This window comes from Lytechinus variegatus, chromosome 3 (assembly GCF_018143015.1).
Source record: "Lytechinus variegatus isolate NC3 chromosome 3, Lvar_3.0, whole genome shotgun sequence".
Classification (NCBI taxonomy): domain Eukaryota; kingdom Metazoa; phylum Echinodermata; class Echinoidea; order Temnopleuroida; family Toxopneustidae; genus Lytechinus; species Lytechinus variegatus.
In genome coordinates, this window is record NC_054742.1 from 53,269,314 (window position 1) to 53,291,247 (window position 21,934).

Here is a 21,934-nt window from a genome sequence, read left to right on the forward strand (position 1 = left end):
GAAGTGATACAAACCACTTTGATAAGCTATATTCAGATAATACTGCTTCAGAATGCATTGTTTTCTTTTGGCCACTCTTTTCCTTTGCATTTTAATGGAAAATATATATCTGAGTATCGTTTCAAAATCTACATGTTTTGTGGTAAACAAGTCCATGTACATTATATTTCCATAAACAAGGAGTGAGCCGTTCCCTCCAAAGACACTATGCCAATTCATCACCACTTAATGCAGGAAAAACATTTGGAAATGAACTAAGAAATTGAATTTCCTGGAATCTGATGGAAGCAAGGAACGCTCCCTCAGAGTTCAGTATGTTCACTAGAAATAAAACATACAATACAAGGCAGAACAGACAAAAGACAGAAAGGCTGTCTGTGTATACTAATGCGTACTTGGGACAAAATCAAGTGTTGCATGGCCTATGTAAGATGACCCCCTCCATCTCTAGGCATCTTGGGGCAGTAATTCTGTCAAAACATGTCGCGGGGGATCACTATCAGAGAGAATGCCGCTTCCCCGAGTTGCCAATTTGCTTGTTGTGATTCGGCACACAGCGATATGCCAAGTTACCACTTGTGACAGAGCAACTATTTGGTTCATGGATTCTATTTCTGGGGCAAGAGATTAAACAGGATTTGCAGCCAAAGATTAACATTTTGTATTCAGTGTAAAAGTATTTTGCCAAGCTAATCTTCTTGAGAATCAATTTCCACATGAACAATAATACACTGCATCTTACACCCACTCAAGAGTCAAGACCTTCTTTCAACTTTGTATTGATAATAAAATATATAAACAATTAGATAACTGGATAATAACATAATAAGATAATTGTAATGGGCACAAAACTGTGTACACTGAATCTAGCTTCTCAAATCTTACTTTAACCACTATTCTTTCTGTGGCCTACAGATGGCAGTGTTCAATTTTTCCTTCTCTGATACACTGCAAAAACGCAGAAATTGTCACTCATCTCCGGGACCTGGAAATTTCAATATGGAAAATGTTGTGTACACACTGAGCTAGATCTGAACTGTGAGGGCAGTATGGTAGTATTACATGGTCAAGCTTGAGGTTCATGAGCAATTAATATGCAAATGCTTAAACTGCATGTGTCTTTTGATGTTGCAAAATTAATAGAAGACATGCTCATTATTTTATCTTGTGATGAACATTGTGGTTTCCTTTACCTTTTTGCTGTCCCATTTTTTTTCCGGTCATTTATAATCAGAATTTCCAGTATAGAATCAACTTTATCAATACCACCACCACAACCTTGATGATAATATGACATAATATTATCAACAATCATATTCAGAAGCATCATTATTATTATCACCACCAATGCCATCTTTAATTATGATCATCAACATCCGCATCATCATTACCACCATCACCAGCAACATCAGTCATCACCACCTCCCAAATCATCATACTCCTCATCATCACCACTATCAATCACTAATATCACCATCATCATTAAATCAATATACCTGTCATCAGGAGGAATAACTCCAGGAAAGAACTTCTGGTTATCTTTTTTCTGCTGGTAGCCTTGAGGATTCATGATAGTATATCCATCAATTCCCCAGTTAAAACCAACCAAATTTTAACTGGTGTCGCAAATACAAATATAATGCTAATACAAACAATAGCATGATCAACAAAAATGAAATACACTTGCATTAACAATGAATTTGAATTCACTAAATGACAGAAGATCATCAATAAAATTGGTATCCATATACCAAAATTGTACCGTTGTCTAAATATGGGAGTATATTTGACTTTGCCCCATCACAAGCATCAATAATGAATTGGTCCCCTACTCATCTCTTTTGTCACAATTTTGTTTTGACAAACACAAACATGTACTTACCGTATTAGCAAGCTCCAGAAAGTTGGCCCCTCCACCAGCTGCGGTGGCGCTATCCATCAGCTTCTGTAGGAACGTACCTGGTTCAGGACTAAGATCGCGAGCACCAGAATCCCGCTCCCAACTGTCCCTGGCTGTAGAAGATGCTCCTGTAACGGTCAAACATAACCTAGATAATCATTTTAATCATGTAAAGAGGATTTAGATAATAATGATGATATAAGAGGATTCTTTATGTACATTTCAAGAAACGGCTCAAATTTTTTGAGGTGTAAAGGGAAAAACAAAATCATGTAGTGTGAACAAAAGAAACAATAAAAATGGTAGGATCTATTCCAGCAGCATCTTTAGCCTATTTCTAACAATATACAAAAAAATGCTTACTTTATATGTTTGTCATTTTGCCTCCAACGAGGATTGTGCTAGGATCGAAAGCTTAGGCCCCTTTTGACTCTCTAATTTACTCCATTGGCTTTCTTTTTTTTAGATAAGCAGTTTTCAGCGGCTTCTTTTTGCCATAGAAAAACAACAAGTCAGATTCTGTGATAGAAAATCGTTTTACACTTATCACAACACTCCCTCAACCAAACAACCCACTTTTGGAAAACTATATTTTCATAATAAATAGAAATTTAGACATACCTCTCATACTTCATGAGTATTGGCTCTGACATATTATACCTGTCTCTGTGTGATAGATATTTGTTTTCCCCCATGGGGTATTCTCAACTTCTAGGATCTTTCACATATTTTAAACCATATCATTTTTTTCCTAATAGCACATAAGTAAAGTATAAACAGCCAGAACAAAAAATATATAATCAAAGTACATATCTTCATCACAAAACCTATTTTAAGGAATACAGATTAACAAGGAAAAGAAATGTTTCTTTAAAGGCAAAAAAATTATGCTTTTCATTTCTATTGGTGTTTACAGTTTTATGGAATTCTCTTCCAAATGATCTTTCAAATGTTAAAAAACCCTGAACATGTAAAGTTCATGAATATATTACTTTCAAATGTTAAGTTTAACTTGATAGAAGGCAACATGGTCATTACATGGCATTCACACAAAAATATCTTCGACTGTTTTTTTGTTGAATACGGGCTTGAAAGTTTTTCAGGGCATTCTATTCCTCACATTCTTATTTCTTAAACAGCGTGGGATCATTTGATGTGAATGGGTTTTAAACCTACATTATGCCTTGTGGGAGATTGGAAAATTGCATGCAGAGGTAAATTATACCTGGCAATGTGACATGAATGACAATGGTTGCCTTCTATTGGCTCTTGTTAAATTTAGTGATTTCTTATAGAAATGTCTAAACAAGTATTTGGAATTCATAGGAATTAATTTCTTTCCATATAGACCTTCTTGGTTTGGGAACTTTGGGTACTACTTTAAAATGTGCAAGGAAGCAACTTTTAAAAAATGGAAGAAACAAAGAGGATAGTTTAGCCACATTTGGGGTTTTACTAATCATGTTTCCTTGCTGATTTTAAGATTTGGATATCTAAGAAAGTTCTACAAGTATACATCCAAGGAAGGTCAAGGACCTCTATATATGCAGGTTTTTTTGAGACATCGCATGTTTGTATGCATTTGAGTTACATGTACACAAGCTGTGTGTTGCAAGTCCAAGTGGCACACTAAATTTGCAGGTTCTACGCTGGTTTACCAAACTGTCACACATCGGCACTTTAAAATCCTTCGTGGAGTGTTGTTTCAGAGAAAAGAACAGACAAAAGTTTAAGATTAAGCTTGAATCTCATTAGCTTTCTGTTGTTATTTTCAAAGCTTTAAAATACCTTACATGGGGGCTTCTGACATGCTTGATAAAATATAATCTAACATTGAAATACTGTGTAATGCGATAGCGGCATAATCAGGGAACCATTTAGTTTCCTTTCAGGTATTTAGATGCTACACACACATGTCATGAATGACTTGACAGTTGACACACCAGATTCCTTTAAACAAACCTCACCCAAACTATTATCACTGCTAGCTGGCCAGGAACCTAAATGACCACTTCGTGGAAGACTAGAATTACTGCCCATCTTTGGAGAGCCCGCCCTCTGTAGTCTGTCTTGGTACACTCCATCAGCACTTCCTCTGCGGAGGTCTGGCTGCCTCGAACCTTCCGTCACCGACCTGATCTCTCCACGTAGCTTTCGTTGGCAACGCAAGAACTCTTCAAAAGAGATTCGGCCATGACGGTCAGCCCCAAGCTGTACCATAAGATCATGCACGCTGTCCTCCATATTCAGCTCACGGCACATCAAGTATATGTCCTGTCTGTAGAGCAAATAGAGAAATCCTCATGAAGTGAAGAACGTATGAATACAAATTCAAAATACAGACATGGAGGTACATGTATAGTGTACCTCTGTGCTCGGCAAGCATAAACTAGCTCTATAAATGACAACCTGAAGACACATTTCTTTTGAGTTATCGAAAATTCAAATTTCCCCTCCTTATTTCATGTACATTGTAAATGGATTAAATTAGGCTCACATCAGTCATCCCTATTGCACAATGTTTCAACCATCATGAAGAAATGAGTTAACAGAGTTTGACTGCTCTAAACTTAAACAACAATTCAATCTAATCCACTGAGTATTTCGTAAATCACCATTTCATTGTGGTGGAAAGAGCTTCAAAATTTGCTCCAAGAGAAATACATTGTAGAGTTTTTCCTTGAATAATTTTGCTCTAATAAAGAGCACAAAGTGATTTCAACTTTAATACATGTATATCTTCATATTACTTGTCCGAGTCTTTCTTATCAGTCTTTCTTTTCTTTATTATGATTGTAAAGTGATGTTATCAATAAATAGATATGATCCAAATCAAAATTATCTACAAATTGTTATTCTAAGTTGTCCATTATACATTTCTTGTATACTCATTCATGTGGACTGATTTTCTATATACTCGTATAAAGATCAATGAATGGGGATATTTCTCTGTGAAATGTTTTGTTTGCTCTTCATCACAACATCAGAGTCACAAGTTATTAACCCCTCATGAAACTTTACTAGTGTGTTATTTTTGGAATAGGTTCGTTTGAGCTGACGATTGGTTGATACGGAGAGAAGAAAGCAGGTCATGGAGGTAGTCAGATGTCACATAACTTCTATGATCCCAAGTACGTGATGACAAAGGCATACCAAGACAAGCTCTTTCCCTACAGACCTTCCTTTGTTGACATTGAAGCGTAACATTCAACCATGCAGACTTTTAAAAGATACTGTAGTGTGACAGTGATGGAATTGTGACTTCATGGACTATACGAATTTCACATATTTCCCCTACACTGTACTTTTTCACAGCAATTAGCATTTGTGCATGAGATCACAGACATTTTCATTTTTCCTTTTTTTCCCAAATTCATTCACAATTCTACACACTGTTTGATAATTCCCCACAATTATATTTTTTCTGGAATTCTATCAAACCTTTATACTTTTTAAATATTCCATTTGATTTCAATTTCAAATTCAATCCAAAACAAAATTTTGAAGGAAAAAATGTTTTAAAAAGTATTTGTTCTATCAGGTTTAATGAATTACAGTATTCAGGCTTAACACTATTTTATCAAAATTTACAATATGCTATTCAAAGAGTATTTTACTGAGAAATTATTTGATTTTCCCAGTTTCTGCAATTATTTTCACCACTTCACAAAAAACTGGGGATACTCATTCCCACTCTGACTGTATGGGTGATATATTCAAGCAAATGATCCATGCATGCCTAAAGATATTATGGCAGATGGGTAACGGATTCATGCCCATGTACATATTTGGTAGCAGAGATGCTCACTGAATTACCATGGAAACACACCACTCGTTGTCTGTCGGTGAGAGTTTGATGTGGTATTAGTCATCTCGGATTACAAGAAGCCGGGTATCATCAATTATACCGGGGTATTTACAAATCCTAGCGAGGGAGGAGAATATATGCTATGCAGATGACCCTTTATAAAGTTATGAATATTTCATACACCAGCATGTTGCATATTTTTCATTTTTAAAATGTCACATCCAATGGCTAGGACCAGTTTAATACAGATATTGCTTCTTCACAATTGAAGAAAATATTTCATGATCATAGCAAACAGGGTGCTACATAAGCACTTGCCCAATTGCCCGCGGCAAGTAAAAGTTAATGACGGGCAAGTGTTTTGTGTTTTGAAGTAAAGACCAAAACTACTTGCCTGTATTGGGCAAGTGAAATTCTCACAGTAGAATTACCAAAATTACGGTCAATATGATATACCGACCCTAAATATGGTCATGGCAGGCAAGATGAAATTACTTTGTAAAAAGAAATGCAACAAGGTTCATCAGTTCCTGTCAAAAGAGAGAAAAAAGGTCAATGATTTCTTAAACCGTATTACATGTATTGTTTCTAAAGAGGTAAAACTTTTTTTTCAAGGATTTGTTTTGGGCAAGTGAAATAGATTTTCAGGCAAGTATATTCAAACTATTTAAAAATTTACTTGCCCGACAGTTCAAGTGAATAAAAAAAGTTATGTAGCACCCTGTTAGCAGATATATTTTGATTTCATTTACTGGATCAAGAAATTACGAGTTACTTTCTTGGGGTGTGTGTCTCATTTCATGCAGATTGTGTGATGTTAATTTATTAATTATCATGTCCATTGTCCAGTACATAAAAAAAAACCAGAAAAAGAAAGTGTCAATTGCAAAAAAATCATGAATATATGAAAAGGGAAAGTACTGAACAGAAACTTTGCACTAAATGCTATCAAACCTCAGTCTAGAATGAAGACTTTTTAATACAAAATACTAGAATACTGGCACTAAAAGCCAATCTAGATATTCTAGATTTATAAAGTAAGTACATAGTAAATTATTCCAATCATCATGTCACAAATATTTGTTTTAAAATGGATAGGCCTGAATACTTGTGAAGCTTTTATGTCTTTATTTGAAGTCTTTAGATTTCAAACCTGATTTGGCATAGGCCTACGTGTACAGTATCACAATACCACAAACCTCTGAACTTTATAGATCTTTAATATGTGTGTAAACATGCATACATTCATCCCCATATGTATTTATTCTGTTTTTGCATAAATTGCCTCTTTTCTCTTTATAAGCCATAGATGTTATGTGATGTAATAGCAAAGGATAAAAGTGTAATATGTTACATGAAAAATAAATGCTTAGCTCAAACAAAAAAATTGTAGGGATTGAATAAAACATTTTTTTTCAATTGAGTATCCTATTGTCACTGGAGTAAAAAAAGATGGATAACAACAAGGTTCATGCAGCATCCTCTAATGCCAAATACAATGATAATTGTACACAAAGGGTATGGCAGATGGCTAGCCTCTGAGCTGTGATCCCTTGACTATATCACACACCCTATTGACTCTGGGTGTTTGAGTTTGAGATGCTAATTTCCTCCCAGACAGCACCCTGGTCAGATGAGGACAGAACAAACAATTACTCCTCAATCTCCATGGTGATCATACTCTATTTGATGAGCTTATTCACACAATAGGGATCAGAATCAATAATATCCTGTTTATTTTTCACTTAGACACAATATTCTTGTCCTTAGTTTTGCAGAAACCCACTATTTACTCTATCCAACCAACGATCATAGGCCTGTATACCGTATTCTACAGATTCTTTGTCAAGTATGATTTATAAGGGTAAAGAATATTTTATTCCACATGCTATAATTTTGTTCTTTCCCTGTAGTTTAAAAAATATGGAAAAGTGAAAATGCTAATTTAATGAAAATTTAGCATGGTCATATAAGATGCCTCATCAGCTCCATTAAATCAGGGAAATTCCCCTGATAAAGAAATTAAAAAAATCTTCATTACATTTTGGGTTGTAATTTATGAGATTCTTCCTCGAGAGCTTCCTCTAGAACCATTACTTCAACCCCTCTCCCACTCAGTCCTTCCTTCTTTCCCTCCCCCTTCCTCTTTCTTCTCTTTCCCTCCTTCTTCAGCTCTTCCTTCCCTCAAGCTCTATCTGTGACTGTTACCAAACAAACTCTATATTCCATCTTTGAGTAGGATGACAAACAGCTGTGCTATGTCTGTTTCAAAAATAGATTTCTTGTTTATTTGCACAGATGTCTTCATACATGTCATCTTAACATGATACCATGACGCCATTGCCTCATATCTTCCAGACTTGATCAAGAATCGGGCATTAATGGGTGACAACATACAGTGTATGTAACAGACAAACCCTACTTATTGCTTTTATAAATACATTATACAAGCGTTTGACAGAAATTGAAAAAATTACTATGCAGTTTACGTTGGCTTATTAAAATATGAAATTACAACAATGATACAAATTTGTTGCAAAACTTTCATTCAAGTTTATACAGGGGGAGAAAGGTAACTCGATTGAATCATCATACACCAACCAGAATAAAGAGTAGCTTTTTCTGTCAAAATATCCCTGCTTGTTACACTCATAAATGTGTACATGTACAGTATGTACATATCCCTTTATTAAAAGCAGGCTCTGGAGCAAGCTTCATACTCGTATTCTAGATGTTAGTCTACATACAAAAAATATACAAGTAGGTTGAATTTTCATGAGCTGATAATACAGAAATAAGAATCCAGCATAATTTTTAACAGAATTGTACTTTAGTTACAATTGCCAAAATATACTGATAAAGTTACACATACATGTATACCTTTTGGTCATCTTTAGTGAAAACATAAAATATACACTTTAAGTAATTACCATCCACCATTATCACATTATTAAATGAATTAAATTTTAGTAATACAGTATAAGTTATATCATTTAGAAATTTTTTCATATTTTGAGAGATTTTGTTTGATGATGGAACATGTATTAATGAGCATTTTGTCACAAAGTACTTTGAGCTTAGATTTAGTCTTATCATAAAAGACTAAAAATAAAGTTTGAAACATTCAGGGTTTTATGCTAAAAAAAAAGAATGTGCAAACATCACAGTGCACCTTCATCATGTGAAGATATGATTTCAATATTCTACATATTTAACTGCAGACTTTCAAAATCTTCATGGAAAAAATATCTAAATTACCCTTATAAACCACTCTTTATTCATTCAGAAATGATCCCATAAATTAGCCATCATCATTAGTCATCTCTCCATTCCAAAATCCATCCTGCACACCTCATTACATCTCATTTATCTACAAACAACTCAGACACCTCTCTACTATTAATTGACTCAAGGGGTGAAAGAGAGAGTGAAATTATTTTTGCCACCGGAGTCTCCCCCGCTGGCGACAAGTTCAAATATTAGGTTGCTGCAATGCAAGAAGTAGAGATCAAAGGATGCCTTGGATTTAGATGAGCATGCCCATAGTTTGACAATCAGCTCGCCTGGTGCAATTATGATGGTGCAAGTCCCTCACACCTTGTGTAATAGATGAGACATAGCAGAGTCCTTTGTCCGGGCTTTTATCATTCCAATTTAGATGCACAGGGGAGAATAGAGAATCCAACTTTGTTTTGCAGTTAGAGTCCAAACATAATGTTCAGAATAAGCTAACATACACAGTATGTCTAATTGATATGTATGAATTTAATATTCATTATTTAAAGGGGAAGTCCACCTGAATGTCAAGTTTGGTTTGAAATAATAAAAAAAAATTGCTAAATATTATACCGATGAAGCTTTGGCGATAATCCACCAAAGAATAACGAGATCTGAATTTGTTAAATTTCAATTATGTAAACAGCTTTATATGTCTTGATCTGATTGAAATGCAATTTTTTCAGTACTTATTTCACCTGTGCATTCATTACATCACATTCAACATTACAGCACTTGTAAATAAAAGTTCAAGCCTGATTCTATGTGAGACAAGTTTTAGTCGTAATAAACCATTAACCAATCTGAATTTGTAGAATTTACAAAACATGTACAGTGTAGTCAGGCTGCTTGCACATACATGTATGATGAAAACAACCTTTCAGTGTCATGAATCATTTGACTACACTGCTGATCCTTCAATCTTATTCAAACAAACTCATTGTTTTGTATGAAACTTGATTTTTTTTTGTTATTTAACAATGACATTACTTATGAAAATTTTGTAACTGCATGTGTCATAGATGAAAATCAAATGAAATGAAAGTAAATTCTATCTGAATCTAGCATCCAACTGAAGATTTGTATGGCCAACAAAAGACGGTTATTTTATGTAAAGGGGGAGAGTCAACAGAAATAGTATTCATACAGTACACTGAGGAAAGAGAGCAAGTTTGAAATAATGTTTAAGTTGTGCATCAACTTTAGTGAAATGATGAATCTAATTGGGATCAAAACTGTTTTCAGGGGAATTCCCATGAAACTGCCACAGGCTAGCCACTGGCCATTAATGATAAAGTATCAATTTCATTGCAATTCGGAAGTTGTTAATAACCTTATGTCAGTATCTACACAGGTGCAAAATTGTATAATACATAATTTTGTCTACATACATGTATATTACTGCTAAATCAGCTGTTTGCCTATGCAGTTGGTTCTGGACATTTGTCTTTCAATGAGTACTGGAACATGCACAGATATCCAATATTTAATGTATGTTTTTAGGTAACATGTAATGTTTTCCATGTTATCTGGTAATCTTGATTCAAATTGCACTTATTTCTGTGTATGAATGAGCCCAAATACTTTGTTCCTCAGAAGAGCAACAATGAATGAATGGCTGATCTGATTGACAGGCAGATTTCTGAAGGCCATATTGACAATAAGAACAAGATATTCAATAGGTGTGGTGAAGAATCTAAAGAAAAGCAAAAATTTGTTTGGAAAATCAACTGTCAGTGAGGTGTGCACTTCTCACCTTTATTGTAAATTTAATATTTGTATTCCAAATGTTTAGGCAATAGGCCGCCTTAGCCTCAAGTTGCTTTCTGTCTAATACAAAATCTGAGTAGTGAGTACTTGTGTATAGTACTAATAATTCAGGCCATTTGGTTCTTGAAAAAATAAAAAAAATAAACTTCTGCAGTAATCCTATCAAAATCATACAAACAGTGTTCTTTTGACCCACACCATCCCCATACTACATGTACTTTCTTCATTGAAACATAATTGTATGCAACTAAATGTATGTACGTAACAATTTCTGGGGTCTACTTCTTCATTTTACTTTCATCTTTATTTTTGTATCTCCTCATTATACTTTTACTTCCAGCATCCTATAAAAAGTACTCTTCTAAATCTCATGATCGAAGTAAAACATTGCATCTTACATTGCATCTGTGTGTATGTAGGACAATATTAAGACAATTAAACAAAGCAATCACACTCAATAGTGTATCATTTCTTTCCTTTCAACAGCCTACATAGAACATTCAGTCGGCAGGTCCCCAAAAAGTAGTTCCTTTTTATCCCAGTGAAATTCATGAGTAGAAAGGTTAATTTTGCATATATTAAATAAGCTGGGTGCAGACCAAAACACCTCTTTTAATTCGGTCATTGCTGCTCTAAATGCCAAATTTCATGATTTTGGTATCAATGTAAAGAAGAAGAATCATTCTTTCAGGTCATGTGGTTGAATTTATTTTTAAAAAATTGTGATGTAGATGAAAGCTTTGATCTAAAACATGCTACAAACGTCCCTTATCTGATTTAATCTTGAATACTTGACAGGAGCGTGATTGATGACCTCCTTTAAAAATACAATCTATTTATAACCAGTAATGGTAAAGCCCTCTGATGGGCCTAGAGGCAGACATGACTGGGGGTCATATCAGGTCATCAAAAGAACATAGGGTTAGCCTGCTGACACAGATGAGGTGGAACAGAAGATTGATGGGAATTTGGATGGAAGATATAGGCAAGGGCATTTTTCTTTTTTTTACCACCCAAAAAAGAGAAAGATTTACAGGGATCATTTTCCATTCGATCATGAGTTAGATATTTTACTTCATGTTGTACCCTCATCTCTGCAGATGATGTGGTCACAGCTTGCATGTTGGCTTACAACTACAATTACATGTACAATGTACATGTAGATGTTGTCATGCATTCTTGGGACCATAGGCTTTGACAAATCAGTGTAATGAAATCTACAACTCAATCAATTTACTCGATTGTTTCTGAAAATGTTAAATTTTTATTGCTTTCTTTTTTCATTCAACAGTACCAATAAAAAAAGTAAAAACCAAAACCTCATACACTAAATTGTGCAGAACATGCAGGTACATGTATACACTTGGGTAATTTGCCATTTCGTCTACTGCCAACTCGTCCACTCACCACATGGTCTACTTTCATCTAGACTAGTGCCATTCCGTCCATCAACATTTTGTCTAACAACCATTTGGTCCATTAACCATTTAGTCCAATCATTTCGTCTTATTACCATCTCATCTACAAACATTTTGTCTCTTAACCAGTTGGTCTAATATCCATTTCATTTTCATTCATTTTGCACAATTTAACACTAAATGGCTATTGGACCAACTGGTTATAAGATGGAATGGCATTAGACTAAATGACAGTAGGACATGTGGTGAGTGGACATGATAGCAGACGAGTTGGAAATTGGACGAATTGGTATTAGACAAATTGGAACTAGTACACCTACTTGTACATGTATTGCTCTGGATTAAACTTTAAGATTTTGGTACTCTTAATTTTTTTATTGGTTTGGTTTATAGTATAATTATCATTTCATTCTCAAGTGTACATAGTCAGTGTAACTTTGTCTTGTTGATGCAATTACATGTATGAAATCGACCTGAACAACAAAAAATCTGAGATTCTCACATTTTTACTATTGATTTTTGCTCAGCAAGCTAACATTATAAATCTCGAGAGACTAGACAGAATGGTCGCTTTAAAGGTTTCACAATGGGAACAAAAGAGGTGTAATCTATACTCTCCTTTTCACACACAAATCAGCATTCCTATTGTCCTGAATACATGAATTCACTGTGCACTGCATAATGTTCCCACCAGACACATAATACACTTTTCAGCTCTACAAAAAAAAATATACAGGCATTTGTATTGCAATATCTAATAATTTTGTTTTGGTTTTTACATGTATGAGGCTAGTTGTTGTCATGTATTTTAAATGCAGGAACAGCATAAATTCTAGAAAATACCATCAAATTTCCGACGTACATTTACTCTGAAATTACTAGAACAACTTGCACATTAATACCTTACAACCTTGTCATGATCACTTCAATTTCTTTCATGTCACAACTTTTGTACTTGTACACGTATGGAGTGCATTTGAGAAATCTCATCCCTACCAACTCATCATACCATTGCCACCCTATTAATCGCCATGGAAGATAAAAATAACTTCAGATAAAAAATATGAATATGCTGTTCTACCCATCTGTAGTCGGCTCCCAACATTAAGAATTTGTGTGTTAATGATGATGATTTCATCAAACTGTGATGTTTTCTGCCCGGGGGGGGGGGCACTCGACCAAAAAAGTGGTGGGGGTGTGCCGCGGGCGAGACAAAAAACGGGGGCCTTGGAGCGGGCTTATTGTAAAAAGGAGGGTCCTTGGAATGGGCTTCGGAACGACAAATGTTTGTGAAAACAGGGGGTCCTTGGAACGGATCGCCAGCGTGTGAGCGCGTATGCATCCCTACGGAACGGTCATGCGTGTATGATGCAGCTTGCGCGGCCTCCGCCGGGGAGCTTTTCACCAAAATTTCACCGCTTTTCATCAAAATTGCAGGTCATTCAACGCAATCGGAGCAGCGTAACGAAAAATATGCGAAGCTTTGAAGCGGATTTCTCTCTTCTTTTTCTCGATAAGAAGAAAATGCTATGCCTTGGAGCGGCTTTCTTTGTTCTTTTTCTCAACAAGGCAAAAATGCTATGCCTTGGAACAGAAATTTGAGTGTAAAAATGGGGGTCCCCTCCGCGGCACATACCCACTATGCATTATATACTGAGTGCCCCCCCCCCTCCAGGGTTTTCTGATGTTGCCAAATTTTCTGAATCAATCTCAATCGAGAAATAAAGTATGGAATCAATAGTATTTGTTTTTGACAATGCAAATTTTCAGTTTGGTTCACAAGACAACACTGATGAGCACTGAGCAGCTTGCAAGTCGTGTTATATATTAGACACTGTTCTCACTACCATCCTAAAACTAGCTTCTTGGAAACTAGTTTAAATTGTGTTTAAATGAAAACAGTCGTGCCAGTCTTGGAAGTGATCTCCCAAATCGGTTCACAAAACCACTGGTTTTAGCATTTATAAGTGAGGACACAACCGTTCTTTAGAAAGGTACATGTACTCCACACACTCAGTATGTGGAATGCCTACGCTGCAGTTTCAAATTTCCCGAAACATGTCACCCCACTGAGAGTGTTCCTATAGCACCAAGACTGCTTTACGTGAAGTGGTTTCAAAACCACTTTTAAGGGATCAAATGGGAACGCTAGTAAAGCGATCTTTCAAACTAGTTTCCTGAACCAGTTTTCAATAAACCAGTTTTAGAAAGTATAATGAGAACGGTGTCTAAGTGTCATAATTCAATTGATAGAATTCCACTGGTTTTAGCATAAGTGAGGACACAACCGTTCTTTGGGAAGGTACATGTACTCCACACACTCAGTATATGGAATGCCTACGCTGCAGTTTCAAATTTCCCGAAACATGTCACCCACTGTAAAGAGTGTTCCTATAGCACCAAGACTGCTTTACGTGAAGTGGTTTTCAAAACCACTTTTAAGGGATAAAATGGGAACGCTAGCAAAGCAATCTTCCAAACTAGTTTCCTGAACCAGTTTTAGAAAGTATAATGAGAACGGTGTCTAAGTGTCATAATTCAATTGATAGAATTCCACTGGTTTTAGCATATAAGTGAGGACACAACCGTTCTTTGGGAAGGTACATGTACTCCACACACTCAGTATATGGAATGCCTACGCTGCAGTTTCAAATTTCCCGAAACATGTCACCCACTATAAAGAGTGTTCCTATAGCACCAAGACTGCTTTACGTGAAGTGGTTTTCAAAACCACTTTTAAGGGATAAAATGGGAACGCTAGCAAAGCAATCTTCCAAACTAGTTTCCTGAACCAGTTTTCAATAAACCAGTTTTAGAAAGTATAATGAGAACGGTGTCTAAGTGTCATAATTCAATTGATAGAATTCCACTGGTTTTAGCATATAAGTGAGGACACAACCGTTCTTTGGGAAGGTACATGTACTCCACACACTCAGTATATGGAATGCCTACGCTGCAGTTTCAAATTTCCCGAAACATGTCACCCCACTGAGAGTGTTCCTATAGCACCAAGACTGCTTTACGTGAAGTGGTTTTCAAAACCACTTTTAAGGGATAAAATGGGAACGCTAGCAAAGCGATCTTCCAAACTAGTTTCCTGAACCAGTTTTCAATAAACCAGTTTTAGAAAGTATAATGAGAACGGTGTCTAAGTGTCATAATTCAATTGATAGAATTCCACTGGTTTTAGCATATAAGTGAGGACACAACCGTTCTTTGGGAAGGTACATGTACTCCACACACTCAGTATATGGAATGCCTACGCTGCAGTTTCAAATTTCCCGAAACATGTCACCCACTATAAAGAGTGTTCCTATAGCACCAAGACTGCTTTACGTGAAGTGGTTTTCAAAACCACTTTTAAGGGATAAAATGGGAACGCTAGCAAAGCGATCTTCCCAACTAGTTTCCTGAACCAGTTTTCAATAAACCAGTTTTAGAAAGTATAATGAGAACATGTCTAAGTGTCATAATTCAATTGATAGAATTCCACTAGAAAATTGCTGATATAATGTGATATTTGCAAAAAATATGTGACTTTGACTATTATATGTTGAATGGTGCATTGACATTATTGTCAGTTGGTACACAATTCTTCTCAGACTACTATAGCACTATACTAACTTTGACATGAGGGGACATTCCCCCCTCAGAGTACAACAGGGGCACATTGTTATCTCTACTAATAATGATTGGTATGTGGCTTCCACTAACATCTATTAACACCAATTACTGAATGAGAATTCCAGTGTTATCCTCTCGTCTGACCATGGATCTACATGAAATAGTATGTCCATGGTCTCTCCCGTGCTTTTATTTTTTAAATACACACATTCATGTACATGTATATTTTATGTAAAGTTGCATAAATATGTAGGCCTTTTTTTTTAAAGGCCTTCATTATTATGGAAGGTAAAAATATAAGCCTAGGCCTAGGACTTCCATGTTTCATCAATTCCATCAAAATTTATTCAATTAATGGTATTTCATATCAATGCTTTTAGGCCTACATGTATATAAATAAAGGAGAAGTGGTGTGTGATACTGGTACTGGTTGTGATACTGGTACTGGTAGTGCTACCAGGGTAGTCCACTGGTTAGCACTTCAGCATGTCTTCATAAATCATGAAAGTAAATGCCTAATAAGTAAAAAGTAAATATACCTAATGCGTAACATAATACTGAGTGGTTTATAGAGATAAGGCCTACACGTACATGTAATACTAATATTAAACCAGATGAAATTTATGGTAGTAACTCTTGCCCATTACATGAACTCCTATTCTCCTTTTTTAAATCAAAATGTAGAAAAATGACATCAAGTTCATTATTCATAATAAACACAACATTGCAGGATTAGGACATCGCTAACAATCAACAAATCTGCTCGTGGACTATATTTGTATAGGGTATTCAAGAGTGTTAGGTCAAAGCTTAACACTTCACTTAATGAATGCTAATGAATGGGTTAATATTCTTTCTTGTTGGCTAATATCTTTTTTATGGAATTGATGACAGTCAATAATCAACAGCATTAATTAATTTGAAAATATACCTAAATTTACAATACATATTAAATTTTGACACAATGAAAACAAGAAACTTGACTAAAAAATATTTACTTGGGAAACTTGGTGCATGTGGTGTGGAGGATTTAATGGAAGCTGGGCCAGGGCAGACAAATTTTGGACAGAAAAATATGTTTCAAAGCAGTTGTTTTAATACATTCTGTTTTTGTTTTTTGTCCTCCTAACTTAAGACTTCTATTTAGGGAAAGTTCATCCTGGTAAAAAGTTTATTGTAAAAATAGCAGAAAAAAATCATTAAAAATATTGCCGAAGGTTTAAGAAAAATCTATCAAAGAATTAAAAAGTTATTAGAATTTCAATTCTTTGATTTTTGAGTGACATCATATGCAAGTAGTATTCCTACATTAGTACATAGTGAATGGTAAAAAATCAATGAAATGTCATTTTCTAAGATACATGTAATTGAAAATGAATTTTTCCTATATAGTGCGTCCCCAAAAAATATACACTTTTGAAAAGGCTGCCAAATAAAAAATATAGCACGTTGGGGGGAAAGACTTGTAGATATGGAAAGGCAATAAAGTAAACTTTCAAATGACATCAAAAAGTTGGAAAATTATTCATGCTTGAGCGAGCACTACCCACTGAAACAAAGGGTATCCAAATTAGGGTGGGCTGAATTAGCCTTCCAATTTCTTTCAGGTTTTAATGTTCGGTACTTGCAAAGTCGAGGGATATTTGGTGAATTAAAGATCAGATGTGATCATTTTGTTGTTTGTGAAAATTTAATGCGTTATTAAATTAAAATTTAATGCATGAGTGATCATGAATTGTAATTTTTAGTGCAGAATTTTGTCTTTATCATGTGGATCTCAACAATGTGTTCATGACACTCAGGAGAAGAGGGGGTAATATGACTTAGGTTGGTGAAGTACGTTGATGGGATAAAGGTCAACAGAACATTTAGTAAACCCTCCCTTCATATCTACCCCCTCCCCCACTTCTCTCCTCCTGAGAGACTAAGCTTGGCTAGGCTGGGCAGGAATTAGCCTTACAATTTTTTTGAGAGGTTAGTCCTTTGAAACTCACAAAGCTAATGCTATTTATGAGTGAGATAAGTTATGGTTTTTTAGGCAAATTTCAAGAGTTACTAAAAATGAGTGAACAGGAATTTTAATTTTAGTGTAGCATATTCATCTTGTGGACATCAGAAGTGTGTTTGCGAGAGTCAGAGTAATGTGATGGTACCCGTTACAGGCAAGGGGGCGAGATATGCCAAGACTTGGTTAAAACTGGGCATTCCTCTTCTTTTTGTCCTTAATTACAAATTAAAAATCATATGTACCTCCCCTCTCCACCTCCATTTCCCAGCCCCCCCCCCCTCCTCTCTCTCTCTCTCTGTCTCACTCCCTGGATTGTAGCCTATTCAAAACTCAGTTTTTTTTATTGAATGATTACCAACTGCCAAGTGACCGGTGGCTGATGGTCATTTTTTTTATTGAATGATTACCAAAAAATTTTGTGATTATGATGATTAATGAAGTAATTTACTGAAATAACTGAATGTTTGATTGATCACATTACACATTCAATGAGTTGATTTACTGATAAATTGTTGATTAAATGATTGAGGAAAAAGTTGATGCACCAATACAGAATTAATCATTAAATCAACATTCTGCTCTGGACTTCACGCGTACATGACAATAGCCATCAGTCTCTCAACAGGAGGGGCGGGAAAGGGGGGGCAGGGGATGAATATTCCGTTGACCCTTATTCCATCAACCTTATTCTCCCACTGAAGTCCTATCTCACCCCCTATTCTCCCGACTCCCATGAACACATTGCTGAGATCCACATGATAAAGTTGAAATGATGCCCAAAAAGAGCTCCAAATGATAGAGTTGAAATGCTGCCTAAAAGTGTAATTTATGTTCACTCATGCATTAAATTCAATTTAATAATTTAAAAAATTTGCTTAAGCAACCAAAACTGGTCACGGTTGATCATTCATTTATCACAACGCCCTTAACTTTGCAAGTTCGAAAGGATTTGCCTCTCAAAAACCGACATAAATTGGAAGGCTAATTCCAGCCCACCCTAATTTTCATACCCTTTGTTTCAGTGGGCAGTGCTCGCTCAAGCATGAATAGTTTTCCAAGTTTTTGGTGTCTTTTGAAAGTTGACTTTATTGGCCTTCCATATATGTAAGTCTTTATCCCCAAAGTGCTACATTTTTTATTTGGCAGCCATTTCAAAAGTGTATAGTTTTTTTTTGGATGCACTGTATAGGCTATAGCTATACCTTTTGTATATCAATACTAGACAAATCATACCATACCCGATCACGAAACAGAAACAAAGTAAAAAAGACAATTCATGCACTTTACTATTTTATAACAGTCTTGACGATAAACTGGGCAGCTAGTAGACCAAAAGCTTCAGTCTCTGTATTTTGGTTGTTCCGCTAACTACGTTGGCTCCACTCACCATACATAGACTGAAGAGTTAGGGGCCCATGGGCTACAGACAACGTATAGTGAACTAGCTTTATAGATCGCGATTTAAAAAAATTTTTGAGCGAAATTTCTAGTTTCATTATCAGGGAAATATAAATAACTTAAGTAATTGCATACCTTGGACCGGAGTTATTGAAAAAAAATCCACTGGAATGATTGAAAAATCTGTCATCTAAGACATTTTCTCCTGACCTGACGGTTTTTCTTGCAAGTTGCCATCTTGAATGACGTCATTATCGTTAATGTCTCGATATATCGCGATTATAACTATTATCGTTTGTCTTCGTGTAGTGTATCGTATCGTATTATTGCCTTGTAGGTGTGCTGGTGGAATGCAATTTCGATATCACATTCGTAAATTGTTGACGCCCTCTCCGTTCGTTTGTAAATATTTCATAGTTTGGCTGCCTTAATTTGGATCGATTTAGCTGTGCTTTTCCCAACTAAACATCGGTAAAGTATGATTTTCATGCATTTTCATCTATAGGCCCTATCGTTTAAAGTATTTTAAAATTGAATAATTAAATATTTTTAATTTGTAGTTTACATATCCTTAGATTGTAACCTCGATGTGTTATATAACCCCAAACTTTGGACTCTGGTCGGACAAAAGTGCTGGTGTTATAACAAATGGGAGCCCACATGGACACTTTACAGTCGGTGAATGGGGATTACAGTAAAATGTCAGAAATTGTTGAATAAATCCCCAGAAACGACGGTTATTTCTGTCTAGGCAGCTAGCAGCTGCTCGTTTATGACGTCACAAATTCAAGTTAGTCATGATATTACAAATACAAATGCCTTCTTTTTAACTCCTGACTAAGTGACTTCACTATCCTCAACTTCAATTATCTACATCCCCCACACAGCTCAGCATCACATACCCATCGATGAAACCATCTCCATCACTGTCGCACGTCTGGAAGAGCCGCCGAAGCTTCTCCTGACTTCCTTCGCTGTCCCCGCAAGAAGAGTCGCTGCTGTCACTGCTGCTCGTTCTCACCCGGTTCCGAGGCTCCAAGTAGCTGGCACCTTGTAATCCTTTATTTTGATTCATTTTCAAATATTTCCATAGATCACATCAGACATCCTGATGGTATAATTTCCCGTAAAATACTGCGGTTATATAGTGATGAGATTATCCTTTACGGTACCTTCCAACGGCAAACTCAATGTCGACCCTTCTCTCGCGATCTTTCAACAGCAAATCTTTCACGTGTTTTTATGGACACGGCCATTACAAATAAACAAACAAAACCATTAAAATCAACGCCCTAAATAATCTTTCATTCCATTATTGTTCATGCATTTAACATTGATAAAGTTTCAAAACTAATTTATCTCACTGTAGTTGGTATCATTTACGTATTATTCTCTTTCAAGTTTAATAATATAGGTACAGAGTTAAACTGCAACCCCCCATTTTCGAATGGAGAGTTCTGTGAAATGGCACACTCGCCCCCCCCCCCCCAGTTTCAAGTGCAATCCGTAAAATTTTGTCTGGCTCTATAACTTGTTTGGCAAAGTAGCTCATTCTTGTTACAGGCTTCCAATAGTTCCCCTTCCCTGAGGCCTACTCCAGGCTGAAAATATGTACTATAAAAAGACTAAAATCTCAAGGAGCAAAATGTTTAAAATTTTCATCAAAATCTGATAATCGTATTATTTTCAGCCTGGTATTGAATTTTTAGGTTGAACAACATTTTGTGAATGATACCACGGTCACATTTGATCTACGGCGAGTCAAAAACAGGCGTTTTATTCATTTTTATTCAAACCACCTATGTAGAACTGGTACAAAAAATGTTAAAACAGTTGTTTTCGACTCGCCGTACAGCTGCCGTAGAGTAAATGTGACCAAGGTATAAATCAACTTTATTTCAGTAACGTAATTGGTATATAATAAAAAGTGGTTCAAGGAGCAAATGTTTAAAAATTGTCATCAAAATTTGATAACAAAGTTACTGAATTTTAAAGTTTAACAATATTTTGTAAAAAGAAAACGAAATCATTTTATGGTCATAGATTTGTTATTCCATGTACAAATTTGATGAAATTCTCAGTGTTTTGTTCATCTGATTTTACTTTGTATGTCAAATCGTATTATTTTCAGCCTAGTGTACCACTTTAATACTCAGTGAAATAAACTTTGTCATTCAAGATGCACTTCACTTGTGCATTGGGATATAGAAAAAAAATAATGTAAAAAATGAAAGCTCAAATCATTGTGCTGAACAAGTGTTATGTTAATTACCATTTAATGTCCAGGAAACTCTAACTACAGATTTTTCCCACAAGTCTAAATTTCATTCAAGTTTCATGGGTCTTTCTTCATAGTCCTGGATGATATGGAAAGGAATATTTCAGGGTCTAATGAGACTGGATATATTTATCACTATTTTTATCGCAAAATGCTTCGTAACCAGCATCATGTGCCCTTTCTTTATTGTATCTGACAATATCCCAAATCCATTAAATGTTCATTTTTACAAATTAAATTGCCCCTTCCTCTTACAGCAAATGCTCCAAATTCATTCCCATTGTGTACCTGTCAATAAACCCTTCAGGAATTTGAATGTACCTTTTCCAACAAAAATAAAGTACATTTTCACTTTTGTTTTTTTTAAGTGCCCCTTCACTCCTCATGATTGTCTTTCATTATTAACAACCCCCCCTCCCCTCCTCTTTTCCTCTGAGAAGTACTTCCCCCCATT

At 35.6% G+C, this 21,934-nt stretch overlaps 1 protein-coding gene across 1 annotated transcript; it reads right to left on the reverse strand.

Annotated features, from left to right (window-relative positions):
- Positions 1 to 1,631: 1,631 nt before the first annotated feature.
- Positions 1,632 to 20,441, reverse strand: LOC121411353. Its single transcript, XM_041604026.1, has 3 exons — positions 20,105 to 20,441; positions 3,868 to 4,178; positions 1,632 to 2,028 (listed from the first exon to the last, which is right to left on the reverse strand). The coding sequence occupies exons 1-3, from the start codon at positions 20,275 to 20,277 to the stop codon at positions 1,829 to 1,831; spliced, it is 684 nt and encodes a 227-aa protein (XP_041459960.1). The 5' UTR covers positions 20,278 to 20,441; the 3' UTR covers positions 1,632 to 1,828.
- Positions 20,442 to 21,934: the final 1,493 nt, after the last annotated feature.

Coding starts and splice junctions, on each gene's coding strand:
- LOC121411353 (XM_041604026.1), bottom strand. CDS start 20,277: ATGAATCAAAATAAAGGATTACAAGGTGCCAGCTACTTGGAGCCTCGG. Junction 4,179..20,104: donor GGAGATGGTTTCATCGATGG/GTATGTGATGCT, acceptor TTTGCTCTACAG/ACAGGACATATACTTGATGT. Junction 2,029..3,867: donor TAGCAGTGATAATAGTTTGG/GTGAGGTTTGTT, acceptor TGACCGTTACAG/GAGCATCTTCTACAGCCAGG.